General features: G+C 53.4%; 1 protein-coding gene across 1 annotated transcript; it reads right to left on the bottom strand.

Moving 5' to 3' along the window:
* Positions 1-2182: 2182 nt before the first annotated feature.
* On the bottom strand, positions 2183-14478 carry ntrk1 (neurotrophic tyrosine kinase, receptor, type 1; the record flags this gene model as incomplete). Its single annotated transcript, XM_080500597.1, has 11 exons — positions 2183-2479; positions 5967-6125; positions 7887-8163; positions 9717-9889; positions 10056-10186; positions 11056-11211; positions 11708-11804; positions 11950-12053; positions 13058-13108; positions 13981-14313; positions 14469-14478. 11 exons carry the CDS (start codon positions 14476-14478, stop codon positions 2294-2296), a joined length of 1677 nt encoding a protein of 558 aa, XP_080356723.1. The 3' UTR covers positions 2183-2293.
* Between the last annotated feature and the right edge of the window lie 2044 nt (positions 14479-16522).

Raw genomic sequence — 16522 nt, forward strand, 5'->3', positions numbered from 1 at the left:
CTGTTTAATCAACTTTATTAGTTTTATACTTTTTTCCAGAGCAGAGAAGGAGAGAAACACCGATACAGAGTCTGGACTCACCATCACACTGGAAGGTGTCGCCGTGGTAACCCCTCCTCCTCCCTCCTCCTCCCTCCTCCTCCCCCCTCCTCCCCCCCAACTCCTCCTCCTCCATCTGGTGGTGGTTTTCACGGCGGTGGCCTCCAGTTTCCTTTTCAGTGCCATCTGTCCTCCTATTCTCCCTCCTCTCCTCCCTCCTCCTCTCCTCCCTCCTCCTCCTCCTCTCCTCCCTCCTCCTCCTCCTCCCTCCATCTGTTCCCTCTAAACCCTCTCAGGGCGTCACGTCACCCTCCGACTTTCCCTTCATGTTGAACATCACTAATCTGCACTGAGACACATTGAGACTCTTCTTCTTGGACGTAACGTTGCGTTCCAGTTGTTCCCGGTCACTGGGAATTCCCACCTCCTTTCATAGCTGAGGAGAGCAAGTTCTTAAAGCCCCGCCCCCTAAAGGGCGGAGGCCCAGGGTGTCCCTCCAGGACGGGACACCCCTGGTCTAGCGGTTCTATTGGCTCCGCCTCCTTCACCTTGGTGTTTCCGTTTTTGGGAATTCCCGGTTCCCAGCTCGACAACTGGGACAAAGTCTGTAGTTCATATCTGACGGCAGTTACATGTAAACACAGTAGTTTATATACCAGGACACACTTTCACTGATAATGTTTCTTGTTAAGGGTCGAGAAGCAGACGAGGGGTAGGGGTGTCTACTGAACACTGTGGATAAGGGGAAGGGGTAGGGGTGTCTACTGAACACTGTGGATAAGGGGAAGGGGTAGGGGTATCTACTGAACACTGTGGATAAGGGGTATAGGAAGGGGTAGGGGTATCTACTGAACACTGTGGATAAGGGGTAGGGGTAGGGGTAGGGGTATCTACTGAACACTGTGGATAAGGGGTAGGGGTAGGGGTATCTACTGAACACTGTGGATAAGGGGTAGGGGAAGGGGTAGGGGTATCTACTGAACACTTGATAAGGGGTAGGGGTAGCAATAGGGGTATCTACTGAACACTGTGGACAAGGGGTAGGGGTATCTACTGAACACTGTGGATAAGGGGTAGGGGTAGGGTTAGGGGTATCTACAGAACACTGTGCATAAGGGGTAGGGGTAGGGGTATCTACTGAACACTGTGGATAAGGGGTAGGGGTAGGGGTATCTACTGAACACTGTGGATAAGGGGTAGGGGTAGGGGTAGGGGTATCTACTGAACACTGTGGATAAGGGGTAGGGGTAGGGTTAGGGGTATCTACTGAACACTGTGGATAAGGGGTAGGGGTAGGGGTAGGGGTATCTACTGAACACTGTGGATAAGGGGTAGGGGTAGGGTTAGGGGTATCTACTGAACACTGTGCATAAGGGGTAGGGGTAGGGGTATCTACTGAACACTGTGCATAAGCTTCCGTATCAAAACGTGTTGAGGCTGAACTGTACAAAACAGGTGTGGAGCCGTGTCGTCCTGCTGACTCAGCAATTCTTCATCACGGATAAACATTCAACACTTTGGTAAACATTTGACAGGTTTCCCAGAAAACGAGGCGGCAGTGAAGACGAGGCGAACCGGAGCCGGAGAGAGGAAGAGGAGGAGGAGGAGGAAGAGGAAGAGCAACCGTCTGGTCGTGCCGGGTCACTTCCTCTGAACCTCAAAGCTCTTACTTCCTGTTTCAACTGGGAACTTTGGATTTAGTCCGACAACCTGCTTCTACACACGAGTCTGAACTCGTTAACGAGTCTGAACTCATTAACGAGTCTGAACTCGTTAACGAGTCTGAACTCATTAACGAGTCTGAACTCGTTAACGAGTCTGAACACGTTAATGAGTCTGAACTCATTAACGAGTCTGAACACGTTAACGAGTCTGAACATACGGTAAAGGTCTGTCAGGTGACGTCACGTGTTTGAAGGCAGGTTTGGACTGAAGGAGTGAAAAGGACCTGGTAGGACGTGACCTCTGACCTCTGACCTCTGACCTCCACCTGCTGGCTGCAGCTTGTTTTTCAGATAGAAAGTCCCCTGGCTCCGGTCTGGCTCCGGTCCGGCTCTTGTCTGGCTCCGGTCCGGCTCCAGTCCAGCTGAGATCCGACCCGGCTCCGGTCCAACCCAGCTGTGGCCCGGCTCCGGTCCGGCTCTGGTCCGGCTCCGGTCCAACCCGGCTGTGGTCCGGCTCCGGTCCGGCTGCGGTCCGACCCGGCTCCGGTCCGGCTCAGGCCTGGATCCGACCCGGTCCGGCTCCGGACCCTCTAGCCCAGGATGTCCAGGTAGACCGGCGGGTTCCGGACCAGGGCCAGCAGGCGGTGCTGCAGGTCCTTGATGACGGTTCTCTGCTGAGGTTCTCGCTGCCAGCAGCCCTGCATCAGCAGGTAGACCTCCTGGGGGCAGGTCCGGGGCCGCTCCAGCTCCCGGCCCTGGGTGATGCACTCGATGGCCTGTAGGGGGGCAAGGCACAGCACTGTAGAGAACATCTGGAACCTCTGGAGGAAACATCTGGAACACCTAGAGGCAACATGTGGAACATCTAGAGGAAACGTGGAACCTCTGAAACATCTAGAGGCAACATGTGGAACATCTGGAGGCAACATTTGTAACATCTAGAGGAAACGTGGAACCTCTGGAGGCAACATGTGGAACATCTGGAGGCAACATTTGGAACATCTGGAGGCAACATGTGGAACATCTGGAGGCAACATTTGGAACATCTAGAGGAAACATGTGGAACCTCTGGAGGCAACATGTGGAACATCTGGAGGCAACATTTGGAACATCTAGAGGAAACATGTGGAACCTCTGGAGGCAACATGTGGAACCTCTGGAGGAAACATGTGGAACCTCTGGAGGCAACATGTGGGACATCTGGAGGAAACATCTGGAGAATGCGACGACTCGGTGAGTCTGGATTTGTGAAAATGTTCAACGTACAGGATTGAAACGGCAGCAATAGAAAAAAGATCTAGAATAACTAGATAACGCCTGAGAATTCCTGAGTGTAGAGGTGAGGAGTGTAGAGGTGAGGAGTGTAGAAGTGAGGAGGTGAGGAGTGTAGAAGTGAGGAGGTGAGGTGAGGAGGTGAGGAGTGTAGAAGTGAGGAGTGTAGAAGTGAGGAGGTGAGGAGTGTAGAAGTGAGGAGTGTAGAAGTGAGGAGGTGAGGAGTGTAGAGGTGAGGAGGTGAGGAGTGTAGAAGTGAGGAGTGTAGAAGTGAGGAGGTGAGGAGTGTAGAAGTGAGGAGGTGAGGAGTGTAGAAGTGAGGAGTGTAGAAGTGAGGAGGTGAGGAGTGTAGAAGTGAGGAGTGTAGAAGTGAGGAGGTGAGGAGTGTAGAAGTGAGGAGGTGAGGTGAGGAGTGTAGAAGTGAGTGTAGAGGTGAGGAGTGTAGAAGTGAGGAGTGTAGAAGTGAGTGTAGAAGTGAGGAGTGTAGAAGTGAGTGTAGAAGTGAGGAGGTGAGGAGTGTAGAAGTGAGGAGTGTAGAAGTGAGTGTAGAAGTGAGGAGTGTAGAAGTGAGTGTAGAAGTGAGGAGGTGAGGAGTGTAGAAGTGAGGAGGTGAGGTGAGGAGGTGAGGAGTGTAGAAGTGAGGAGTGTAGAAGTGAGTGTAGAAGTGAGGAGTGTAGAAGTGAGTGTAGAAGTGAGGAGTGTAGAAGTGAGTGTAGAAGTGAGGAGTGTAGAAGTGAGTGTAGAAGTGAGGAGTGTAGAAGTGAGGAGGTGAGGAGTGTAGAAGGGAAGAGTGTAGAGGTGTAGAAGTGAGGAGTGTAGAAGTGAGGAGGTGAGGTGAGGAGGTGAGGCGTGTAGAAGTGAGGAGTGTAGAGGTGTAGAAGTGAGGAGGTGAGGTGAGGAGGTGAGGAGTGTAGAGGTGAGGAGGTGAGGAGTGTAGAAGTGAGGAGGTGAGGTGAGGAGGTGAGGAGTGTAGAAGTGAGGAGTGTAGAGGTGTAGAAGTGAGGAGGTGAGGTGAGGAGGTGAGGAGTGTAGAGGTGAAGAGTGTAGAAGTGAAGAGTGTAGAAGTGAGGAGTGTAGAAGTGAAGAGTGTAGAAGTGAAGAGTGTAGAAGTGAAGAGTGTAGAAGTGAAGAGTGTAGAAGTGAAGAGTGTAGAAGTGAAGAGTGTAGAAGTGAAGAGTGTAGAAGTGAAGAGTGTAGAAGTGAAGAGTGTAGAAGTGAAGAGTGTAGAAGTGAAGAGTGTAGAAGTGAGGAGTGTAGAGGTGAAGAGTGTAGAAGTGAGGAGGTGAGGAGTGTAGAAGTGAGGAGTGTAGAAGTGAAGAGTGTAGAAGTGAGGAGTGTAGAGGTGTAGAAGTGAGGAGGTGAGGTGAGGAGGTGAGGAGTGTAGAGGTGAAGAGTGTAGAAGTGAAGAGTGTAGAAGTGAGGAGTGTAGAAGTGAAGAGTGTAGAAGTGAAGAGTGTAGAAGTGAAGAGTGTAGAAGTGAAGAGTGTAGAAGTGAAGAGTGTAGAAGTGAAGAGTGTAGAAGTGAAGAGTGTAGAAGTGAAGAGTGTAGAAGTGAAGAGTGTAGAAGTGAAGAGTGTAGAGGTGAAGAGTGTAGAGGTGAGGAGGTGAGGAGTGTAGAAGTGAGGAGTGTAGAAGTGAAGAGTGTAGAAGTGAGGAGTGTAGAGGTGAAGAGTGTAGAAGTGAGGAGGTGAGGAGTGTAGAAGTGAGGAGTGTAGAAGTGAAGAGTGTAGAAGTGAGGAGTGTAGAAGTGAAGAGTGTAGAAGTGAAGAGTGTAGAAGTGAAGAGTGTAGAAGTGAAGAGTGTAGAAGTGAGGAGTGTAGAAGTGAAGAGTGTAGAAGTGACGGTTCCCAGATAAAGGAGGTGAATCAGTCGACTCGGCCGGACGACTGACGTCGCCACGGCAACCCCCTCAGTGTTTTGGAGGGTCTATCGGCTCCACTATTTGGGCAACAGGACGCGTCGCCCCGCCCCGCCGGGCGAGACGGGCGGTGCTAACGAGGTTAGGGGGGGCAGAAGCAGGTTAGCATCGAGTGCAGGGGGAACGTGATCCAGAGCGGCCAGACTGGACGCCGTAATTACTGTCAGCCCATCGACCGGCTGAGTGCAGATAAAGTGTCTCCAGGCCGGCGGGGCGTAAGGACGTCAGGGAAGTTTATTTTGAAAGGATAAAATCTCAAAGTGCAACAACGTCACCAAGAATCCCGTCACATTACAAAGTGGAAAAATCCATCAAGCACGAGCTTCATGTGTCTGGAGAGTCTGGGGGGGGGGGGGGGCTAACCCTGACTCTGAGGGTCACATTGGTCTACCCCCCCACCCCACACACATACACCTTGATGTTTGACAGCTGGTACCAGGACTTCTTGTCTCCCCCCCACCTTGCTGTTGGACAGCTGGTACCAGGACCCCCCCCCCGCCCCCACCTCGATGTTGGACAGCTGGTACCAGGACTTCTTGTCTCCCCCCCCACCTTGCTGTTGGACAGCTGGTACCAGGACCCCCCCCCCCCCCGCCCCCACCTCGATGTTGGACAGCTGGTACCAGGACCCCCCCCCCCCACCTTGCTGTTGGACAGCTGGTACCAGGACCCCCCCCCCCCCCCCTCACCTCGCTGTTGGACGGCTGGTACCAGGACCCCCCCCACCTTGCTGTTGGACAGCTGGTACCAGGACTTCTTGTCCCCCCCCTCACCTCGCTGTTGGACAGCTGGTACCAGGACCCCCCCCACCTCGTTGTTGGACGGCTGGTACCAGGACCCCCCCCCCCCCTCACCTCGCTGTTGGACGGCTGGTACCAGGACCCCCCCCACCTCGCTGTTGGACAGCTGGTACCAGGACCCCCCCCACCTCACTGTTGGACAGCTGGTACCAGGACTTCTTGTCTCCCCCCCCCCCCCACCTTGCTGTTTGACAGCTGGTACCAGGACCCCCCCCCCCCCACCTCGCTGTTGGACGGCTGGTACCAGGACCCCCCCCCCCCCCCCCCCCTCACCTCGCTGTTGGACAGCTGGTACCAGGGCTGCTTGCCGTAGGTGAAGATCTCCCAGAGGACGACCCCGAAGCTCCAGATGTCGCTCTCCGTGGTGAACTTGCGGTACATGATGCTCTCGGGGGGCATCCAGCGGATGGGCAGCATGGTGCGCCCCCCCACCTGGTCAGAGGGTCACTGTGTCACAACCTGCTGCACTGCTGCTGGTTCACTCTCTGTCACCAGCATTAGCATTAGCATTAGCATTAGCATGTACCCCCAGTAGCAGTAGTAATCTCACCCGGTAGTAATCTCACCCGGTAGTAATCTGTGCTGTAGTAATCTCACCCAGTACTAATCTCACCCAGTAGTAATCTCACCCGGTAGTAATCTGTGCTGTAGTAATCTCACCCAGTACTAATCTCACCCAGTAGTAATCTCACCCGGTAGTAATCTCACCCGGCAGTAATCTCACCCGGTAGTAATCTCAGCGGATTCACCCACTAGTAATCTCACCTGGTAATAACCTTAGCGGACTCACCCAGTAGTAATCTCACCCGGCAGTAATCTCACCCGGTAGTAATCTCACCCGGTAGTAATCTGTGCTGTAGTAATCTCACCTGGTAGTAATCTCACCCGGTAGAAATCTCACCTGGCAGTAATCTCACCTGGTAGTAATCTGTGCTGTAGTAATCTCACCCGGCAGTAATCTCACCCGGCAGTAATCTGTGCTGTAGTAATCTCACCTGGTAGTAATCTCACCCGGTAGAAATCTCACCCGGCAGTAATCTGTGCTGTAGTAATCTCACCCGGCAGTAATCTCACCCAGTAGTAATCTGTGCTGTAGTAATCTCACCCGGCAGTAATTTCACCCGGCAGTAATCTCACCCGGCAGTAATCTGTGCTGTAGTAATCTCAACCGGCAGTAATCTCACCCGGTAGTAATCTGTGCTGTAGTAATCTCACCCGGCAGTAATATCACCCGGCAGTAATCTGTGCTTGTAGTAATCTCACCCGGTAGTAATCTGTGCTGTAGTAGTCTCACCCGGTAGTAATCTCACCCGGCAGTAATCTGTTCTGTAGTAATCTCACCCGGCAGTAATCTCACCCGGCGGTAATCTCACCCGGTAGTAATCTGTGCTGTAGTAATCTCACCCGGTAGAAATCTCACCCGGCAGTAATCTGTGCTGTAGTAATCTCACCCGGCAGTAATCTCACCCGGTAGTAATCTGTGCTGTAGTAATCTCACCCGGCAGTAATCTGACCCGGCAGTAATCTGTTCTGTAGTAATCTCACCCGGCAGTAATCTCACCCGGTAGTAATCTGTTCTGTAGTAATCTCACCCGGCAGTAATCTCACCCGGCAGTAATCTCACCCGGTAGAAATCTCACCCGGTAGTAATCTCACCCGGTAGTAATCTGTGCTGTAGTAATCTCACCTGGTAGTAATCTCAACCGGCAGTAATCTCACCCGGTAGTAATCTGTGCTGTAGTAATCTCACCCGGCAGTAATCTGACCCGGCAGTAATCTGTTTTGTAGTAATCTCACCCGGCAGTAATCTCACCCGGTAGTAATCTGTTCTGTAGTAATCTCACCCGGCAGTAATCTCACCCGGCAGTAATCTCACCCGGTAGTAATCTCACCCGGCAGTAATCTCACCCGGCAGTAATCTCACCCGGCAGTAATCTCACCCGGTAGAAATCTCACCCGGTAGTAATCTCACCCGGTAGTAATCTGTGCTGTAGTAATCTCACCTGGTAGTAATCTCAACCGGCAGTAATCTCACCCGGTAGTAATCTGTGCTGTAGTAATCTCACCCGGCAGTAATCTGACCCGGCAGTAATCTGTTTTGTAGCAATCTCACCCGGCAGTAATCTCACCCGGCAGTAATCTCACCCGGTAGTAATCTCACCCGGCAGTAATCTCACCCGGCAGTAATCTCACCCGGTAGTAATCTGTGCTGTAGATGTCCCTGGACATGCCGAAGTCTCCGATCTTGACGACCAGCCCCTCCCCCACCAGGCAGTTGCGGGTGGCGAGGTCTCGGTGGACGAAGTGCAGCGAGGCGAGGTAAACCATCCCCGAGGCGATCTGGGCGGCGATGTGCAGCATGTGGGGCAGCGCCAGCTGGCCGGGCGGCGGCGGCGGCGGCGGCGGCGGCGGCGGCTGAGGGTGAGGGAACCCCGACTCCTCCAGGATGCGGGCGTCAGGACCGTGAGCCCTGCAGGACGACATCCACGTTACTCTGACCTTTGACCTGCTGGCTGACGGAGGGGAGGCCGGGAGGACCTGGACCAGAGACGGTGAAGTGATCAGCTCCATCCATCCATCGTCTCCATCCATCCATCGTCTCCATCCATCCATCATCTCATCCATCCATCATCTCCATCCATCCATCATCTCCATCCATCCATCATCTCCATCCATCCATCATCTCCATTTATCCATAATCTCCATTCATGGTCTCCGTCCATCATCTCATCCATCCATCGTCTCCATCCATCCATCATCTCCATCCATCCATCAGCTCCATCCATCCATCGTCTCCATCCATCCATCGTCTCCATCCATCCATCATCTCCATCCATCCATCATCTCATCCATCCATCATCTCCATCCATCCATCATCTCCATCCATCCATCATCTCCATTTATCCATAATCTCCATTCATGGTCTCCGTCCATCATCTCATCCATCCATCGTCTCCATCCATCCATCATCTCCATCCATCCATCATCTCCATCCATCCATCATCTCCATTTATCCATAATCTCCATTCATGGTCTCCGTCCATCATCTCATCCATCCATCGTCTCCATCCATCCATCATCTCCATCCATCCATCATCTCCATCCATCCATCCATCATCTCTATCCATCCATCCATCCATCCAGCCATCGTCTCCATCCATCCAGCATCTCCATCCATCCATCTATCCATCATATCCATCCATCATCTCCATCCATCCATCCATCATCTCCATCCATCATCTCCATCCATCATCTCATCCATCCATCATCTCCATCCATCCATCCATCATCTCTATCCATCCATCCATCCATCATCTCTATCCATCCATCCATCCATCTTCTCCATCCATCCATCCATCATCTCTATCCATCCATCATCTCCATCCATCCATCACATCCATCCATCATCTCCATCCATCTATCATCTTCATCCATCCATCGTCTCCATCCATCCATCCATCATATCCATCCATCCATCATATCCATCCATCATCTCCATCCATCCATCCATCATCTCCATCCATCTATCATCTTCATCCATCAATCGTCCCCATCCATCCACCATCTCCATCCATTCATCCATCCAGCATCTCCATCCATCGTCTCCATCCATCCATCCATCATCTCCATCCATCCATCATCTCCATCCCTCCATCGTCTCCATCCATCCATCATCTCCATCCATCCATCCATCCATCATATCCATCCATCCATCCATCCATCATCTCCATCCATCCATCATCCATCCCCCCCCCCCCAGACAGGAAGTCCTCCAGGGTCAGGAGGAGTTAATCAGGCAGGTGGCGGCTGGAAGCAGCTGCAGACTGAAGCTCCGACCGCCTGCTGCAATCACATTTACACCCACTGCTGGGTGTGTGTGTGTGTGTGTGTGTGTGTGTGTGTGTGTGTGTGTGTGTGTGTGTGTGTGTGTGTGTGTGTGTGTGTGTGTGTGTGTGTGTGTGTGTGTGTGTGTGTGTGTGTGTGTGTGTGTGTGTGTGTGTGTGTGTGTGTGTGACTCCGTACCGCAGGAAGCGGTTCAGGTCTCCGTGCCTCATGTACTCGAACACCATGGCGAGCGGCTCGCCGTCGGTACAGACGCCGTAGAAGCGAACGATGTGTTGATGCTGGAGCACCGTCAGAAGCTCCGCCTCCCGCTGGAAGTCCTGCCGGGTCGACTCGGTGGCGTCCTTCAAAGTCTGTCACACACACACACACACACACACACACACACACACACACACACACACACACACACAGAGAAGGTGTGAATGCTTGAAGCGTGGGCGGTGCGTGGGCGGTGCGTGGGCGGTGTGTGGGCGGTGTGTGGGCGGTGCGTGGGCGGAGCTCCAGCAGCAGCTTCACCTTGATGGCGACCAGCATGGTGTCGGCGTCGGGACTCAGGCCGCCGCACTCGGCCAGGTAGACTTTACCGAACGCTCCTTCGCCGAGTTCCCACTTCAGCACAATGTCCTGCCGCTTGATGTGCTGCACACCTGAACAACAACACCTGGTCCATCAGCATTCGCATCTGGTTCCATTTCAACATTTCCTATTAATGGTATAAATGACTGACAATGTATCTGGAGGAGTGTGAAGAGATGGAGCATTAGTATTGGGTGTGAGGTGAAGAGATGGAGCATTAGTATTGGGTGTAGGGTGAAGAGATGGAGCATTAGCATTGGTTGTGAGGTGAAGAGATGGAGCATTAGCATTGGGTGTGAGGTGAAGAGATGGAGCATTAGCATTGGGTGTGAGGTGAAGACATGGAGCATTAGCATTGGTTGTGAGGTGAAGAGATGGAGCATTAGCATTGGGTGTGAGGTGAAGAGATGGAGCATTAGTATTGAGTGTGAGGTGAAGAGATGGAGCATTAGCATTGGTTGTGAGGTGAAGACATGGAGCATTAGCATTGGTTGTGAGGTGAAGAGATGGAGCATTAGCATTGGGTGTGAGGTGAAGAGATGGAGCATTAGTATTGAGTGTGAGGTGAAGAGATGGAGCATTAGCATTGAGTGTGAGGTGAAGAGATGGAGCATTAGTATTGAGTGTGGGGGGAATTAGCATTAAAGACACGTTACGGGAGTTCCTATATTTGGTTTCAAAAAGCAGTTAAAGATACAACCACCAGTATTCAGCCATTAGCATTAGCAGGACTAGTAATGCTGTGTGGTGACTCACTGCTAAGGCTCGTGACGGGAGCTCCTGTTGTGCTAATGAGGATTAGCATTAGCAGGGTGAGAAAACGACACTAACGATTTCATATTCCACTCTGAGCCTTCGGTGACGGGCCTCAGCATTAGCATGGGCGACGGTGGACTGAGTGGCGTGAGCATTCGCAGGGCGGACGCCGGTAAACACTCACACATGTCCTTGTCCTTGATGATGCCGCAGAAGTACTGAGGGTTTTCCACGAAGCTGGACAGACCGGAGTCTTCGTCGGAGGACGGCGGGCTGCTGCCCAGGTTCAGGAACCGCAGGGAGACGGCCAGGTCGTCTCCGGCGCCCAGGACCGACGAGCCTGAGGGACGGGGGGGACAGGGGGGGACGGGAGAGGACGGGGGGACGGGATGGGACGAGACAAGACGAGATGAGATGGGACGGGACGGGACGGGGGGGACGGGATGGGACGGGGGGACGAGACAAGACGAGATGAGATGGGACGGGACGGGACGGGGGGACGGGATGAGACCGGGGGGGACGGGACGGGACGAGACGAGACGGGACGAGATGGGACGAGACGAGACGGGACGAGACAAGACGGGACAGGACGGGACAGGACCGGGGCGGGATGGGACGGGGGGGACAGGACGAGACGAGACGAAACGAGACGGGATGGGACAGGACAGGATGGGACGGGGGACGGGATGGGACGGGACGGGACGGGACGGGGGGGGACAAGGGGAGGACAAAGTCCAACACTAAGACCACACTCTCCTGCCCTCGCAGCCACCAGAAGAGACACAGACATTTGCTGTTGCCGTGGTGACGGGTGAAGCCACACGGCCCAGACTCACGGTGGAACTTGGCCTGTTGACCGCACTTGTTGGCGACGAGCAGCAGGACGAGCAGGAGGGAGCAGGCGAACACCGCCAGCCCCACCGCCACACACACCTGTCGGTGACACACACACACACACACACACACACACACACACACACACACACACACACACACACACACACACACACACACACTGCTGTCACAACCACGGAGGAAATACTCCGACAAAGTAACTAGTTACTTTTAGTTGTCGTACCACAAACACTCGGCTCTCTGGGTTCTCCGTCACGTCAGCCTCCGACCTCGTTTTAGGGCCTGAGCACCGACACACAACAGGAAGTTCAGACGCACAGTTCAGACGCACAACAGGAAGTTCAGACGCACAACAGGAAGTTCAGTCACATAACAGGAAGTTCAGACGCATAACAGGAAGTTCAGACGCACAACAGGAAGTTCAGACGCACAACAGGAAGTTCAGACAAATAACAGGAAGTTCAGACGCACAGTTCAGACGCACAACAGGAAGTTCAGACGCACAACAGGAAGTTCAGTCACATAACAGGAAGTTCAGACGCACAACAGGAAGTTCAGACACACAACAGGAAGTTCAGACAAATAACAGGAAGTTCAGTCACATAACAGGAAGTTCAGACGCATAACAGGAAGTTCAGACGCATAACAGGAAGTTCAGTCACATAACAGGAAGTTCAGACGCATAACAGGAAGTTCAGTCACATAACAGGAAGTTCAGACGCATAACAGGAAGTTCAGTCACATAACAGGAAGTTCAGACGCATAACAGGAAGTTCAGACGCATAACAGGAAGTTCAGACGCATAACAGGAAGTTCAGTCACATAACAGGAAGTTCAGACGCACAACAGGAAGTTCAGTCACATAACAGGAAGTTCAGACGCATAACAGGAAGTTCAGACGCATAACAGGAAGTTCAGTCACATAACAGGAAGTTCAGCAGACTTACTGGGACCCGTCTCAACTGGCAGCAGGGAGAGAGAACAGACTGTTACTGCAGGAAACATACAGGCGGCTGAGACTGTTACTGCAGGAAACATACAGTCGGCTGAGACTGTTACTGCAGGAAACTGTGGTGGATCTTGGGATCAAGTCGGTAACCAGAGTTCTTCAGTCCAGGATCATTACTGAAGCGTCAACAGACACATCACAAGTCATGTGGTCAAGCTGCTCTGGCTTCTGCCCCTTCAACCTTCCTGCTAGTATCTGAAGGGAAGTGGGGAGGCGGGGGTGAGGTCCTGGTTCCACCAGGACAGAGAGCTGGAAAAACACACGGGTGAGAAGCCACATGCGGTTCCCACGCCTGTGGGTGAGAAGCCTTTCCTGCTCTCACCGTTCTGATGCTGCTGCACTGGAGCCAAGAGGAAACTCGTCTGCTGAGTCGCTAGATAAGATCAGAAGACCAGAGTCACACTGCCAACCTTGTAGCAGGAAGACCAGAGTCACACTACCAACCTTGTAGCAGGAAGACCAGAGTCACACTACCAACCTTGTAGCAGGAAGACCAGAGTCACACTACCAACCTTATAGCAGGAAGACCAGAGTCACACTACCAACTCTGGTTGGTACTAAGGACTACTAAGGAAGAAGAATTCTGCAGCAGCACATCAGCGTTTTTCCATAACGCTGTGAAATAAACGACTTCGTCACCTGGAGTGACCCTCCCTACCTGGAATGACCCTCCCTACCTGGAATGACCCTGAAGTGACCCCTCCCTCTTACCTGGAATTTCCCTCCCTACCTGGAGGTACCCTCCCTACCTGGAGTGACCCTTCCTCTCACCTGGAATGACCCTCCCTACCTGGAATGACCCTGAAGTGACCCCTCCCTCTTACCTGAAATTTCCCTCCCTACCTGGAGGTACCCTCCCTACCTGGAATGACCCTGAAGTGACCCCTCCCTCTTACCTGGAATTACCTTCCCTACCTGGAGTGACGCTCCATACCTGGAGGGACCCTCTCACCTGGAGTGACCCTCTCACCTGAAATGACTCCGCCCTCTCACCTGGAGTGACCCTCCCTACCTGGAATGACCCTCTCACCTGAAATGACCCTGAAATGACTCCGCCCTCTCACCTGGAGTGACCCTCCCTACCTGGAATGACCCTGAAATGACTCCGCCCTCTCACCTGGAGTGACCCTCCCTACCTGGAATGACCCTCTCACCTGAAATGACCCTGAAGTGACTCCGCCCTCTCACCTGGAGTGACCCTCCCTCTCACCTGGAGCGACCCCCCCCCCCCCCCCCCCCCCTCACCTGGAATGATGCCCTCGGGGTCGAAGGGTCCGAAGGGGTTGTCCATGAACATGCCGGCGGCGGTGGCCCGGTCGCGGCCCAGCCGGTTGTGGGCCAGCAGGGTGTAGTTGCCGTTGTTCATGTGTGTGGGCTTGTCCAGGAAGAGGCAGCCGTGTTTGACGGAGCCGTCCAGCGAGTCGGTGATCAGCTCCATGTAGGCGTAGCGGGTCAGCTTCAGGGCGGCGCCGTTGTACAGCCAGGAGATCTGCGGCTCCGGGTTCCCGTCCACCGCGAAGGGGAAGCACCAGTGGTGCTGAGGCTCGGCGTCGCGCAGGTACATGATCTTCACCGGGACTGAGGACGGGAGGACAGGGACACTGTCTCTGATGTCCAACCTGGTCAGTGCTGCACCGAGAGCTGATCTACATACACACTCTATACCTATACCTCCAAACTCTTCTACATACACACTCTATACCTCCAAACTCTTCTACATACACACTCTGTACCTCCAACCATCGTTAAACTCTTCTACATACACACTCTATACCTCCAAACTCTTCTACATACACACTCTATACCTCCAAACTCTTCTACATACACACTCTATACCTCCAACCATCGTTAAACTCTTCTACATACACACTCTATACCTCCAACCATAGTTACAGTCTTCTACATTCACACTCTATACCTCCAAACTCTTCTACATACACACTCTATACCTCCAAACTCTTCTACATTCACACTCTATAACTCCAACCATCATTAAACTCTTCTATATACACACTCTATACCTCCATCCAACCGTAGGTATAGTCTTCTGCATATACACTCTATACCTCCAAACTCTTCTACATACACACTCTATACCTCCAACCATCATTAAACTCTTCTACATACACACTCTATACCTCCAAACTCTTCTACATACACACTCTATACCTCCAAACTCTTCTACATACACACTCTATACCTCCAACCATGGTTAAAGTCTTCTACATACACACTCTATACCTCCAACCATGGTGAACGTCTTCTACATACACACTCTATACCACCAATTACACTCTGTCATATTTACATCACTTGATTATTGACTATGAATTCCAACAAGTGTCCATTTCAAAGCTGTAATGTCCTGAAAAGCTTTGCTGTCCTAATGAATCTTGGTTATTGAAATATGCATGAGGAGGGTCCGGCCGGACCGCAGTGACCACGCTTCTTATTTAACATGTGAGCAGCTGGACATCAGATGAATTATTGATCCGGCGAGACTCCAGCCAATCAGGACAGAGGCTGGTGTCTCCCCCCTCGTCCGCTGCAGCCGCCATGTTCCCACCAGTCCACGTCCTCCTGCACGGCCGGCCGCCCCCGAACATGAATAATGAGTCAGGTGTCACCGCCTGCTGCCTGGAAGACCCTGGAGGTGGACTTGTTCAGGGAGGTCCTGGTTCTGCCCGTCCTGCTCTTGACCTCTGACCTCGCCAGGGAAGGTGCTGTTCAGACAGATGCAGACATCTGGCTCTTCCCCTCCCCCGCCTCCTCCCCCGGCTCCTCCCCTACCCCGCCTCCTCCCTCCAGCTCCTCCCCCGCCCTCCTCCCCCGGCTCCTCCCCTACCCGCCTCCTCCCCCGGCTCCTCCCCTACCCCGCCTCCTCCCTCCAGCTCCTCCCCCAGAGGCGCTCACTTGATCCAAACCCAGGAAACCCATGATGATGATGAGAGACAACCGTTACCGTAGATACATCACTTTTCACACACACACACACACACACACACACACACACACACACACACACACACACACACACACAGATTTTTGGCGGTTAGCCTAGTTGTTAGCCTTAAGCGTGGACAGGAAGTGTCCTTGGCCAGGAGGTGAGGACAAGAGGCGGAGACAGGAGGTGGGACAGGAGGTGGGGACGGGAGGCGAGGACGGGAGGCGGGGACAAGAGGTGGGAGAGGAGGTGAGGACAGGAGGTAAGGACAGGAGGCGGGGACAGGAGGTGAGGACGGGAGGTGAGGACAGGAGGTGGGGACAGAAGGTAGGGACAGGAGGCGAGGACAGGAGGCGAGGACAGGAGGCGGGGACCAGAGGTGAGGACAGGAGGTGAGGACAGGAGGTGGGGACAGAAGGTAGGGACAGGAGGCGGGGACCAGAGGTGAGGACAGGAGGTGAGGACAGGAGAGGAGAACAGGAGGCGAGGACAGGAGGCCGGGGACAAGAAGTGACGACAGGAGGTGAGGACATGAGGCGGGGACAAGAAGTGAGGACAGGAGGCGGAGACAGGAAGTGAGGACAAGAAGTGAGGACAGGAGAGGAGAACGGGAGGCGGGGACAAGAAGTGAGGACAGGAGGTGAGGACAGGAGAGGAGGACAGGAGGCGGGGACAAGAAGTGAGGACAGGAGGCGTCTCCGTCAGTGTGACCTCCCTGCAGTAAACACTGAGCTCTGGGAGGTGATTAAGAGCAATTAAAGGGCCGCGGTTAACGAGTGCGGCCACCAGGGGGCCGATGTTGATAGATTAGCGGCGCTAACGCAGTTAGCGGCTGCCAATCAG

This window comes from Blennius ocellaris, assembly GCF_963422515.1.
Source record: "Blennius ocellaris genome assembly, chromosome: 8".
NCBI lineage: Eukaryota > Metazoa > Chordata > Actinopteri > Blenniiformes > Blenniidae > Blennius > Blennius ocellaris.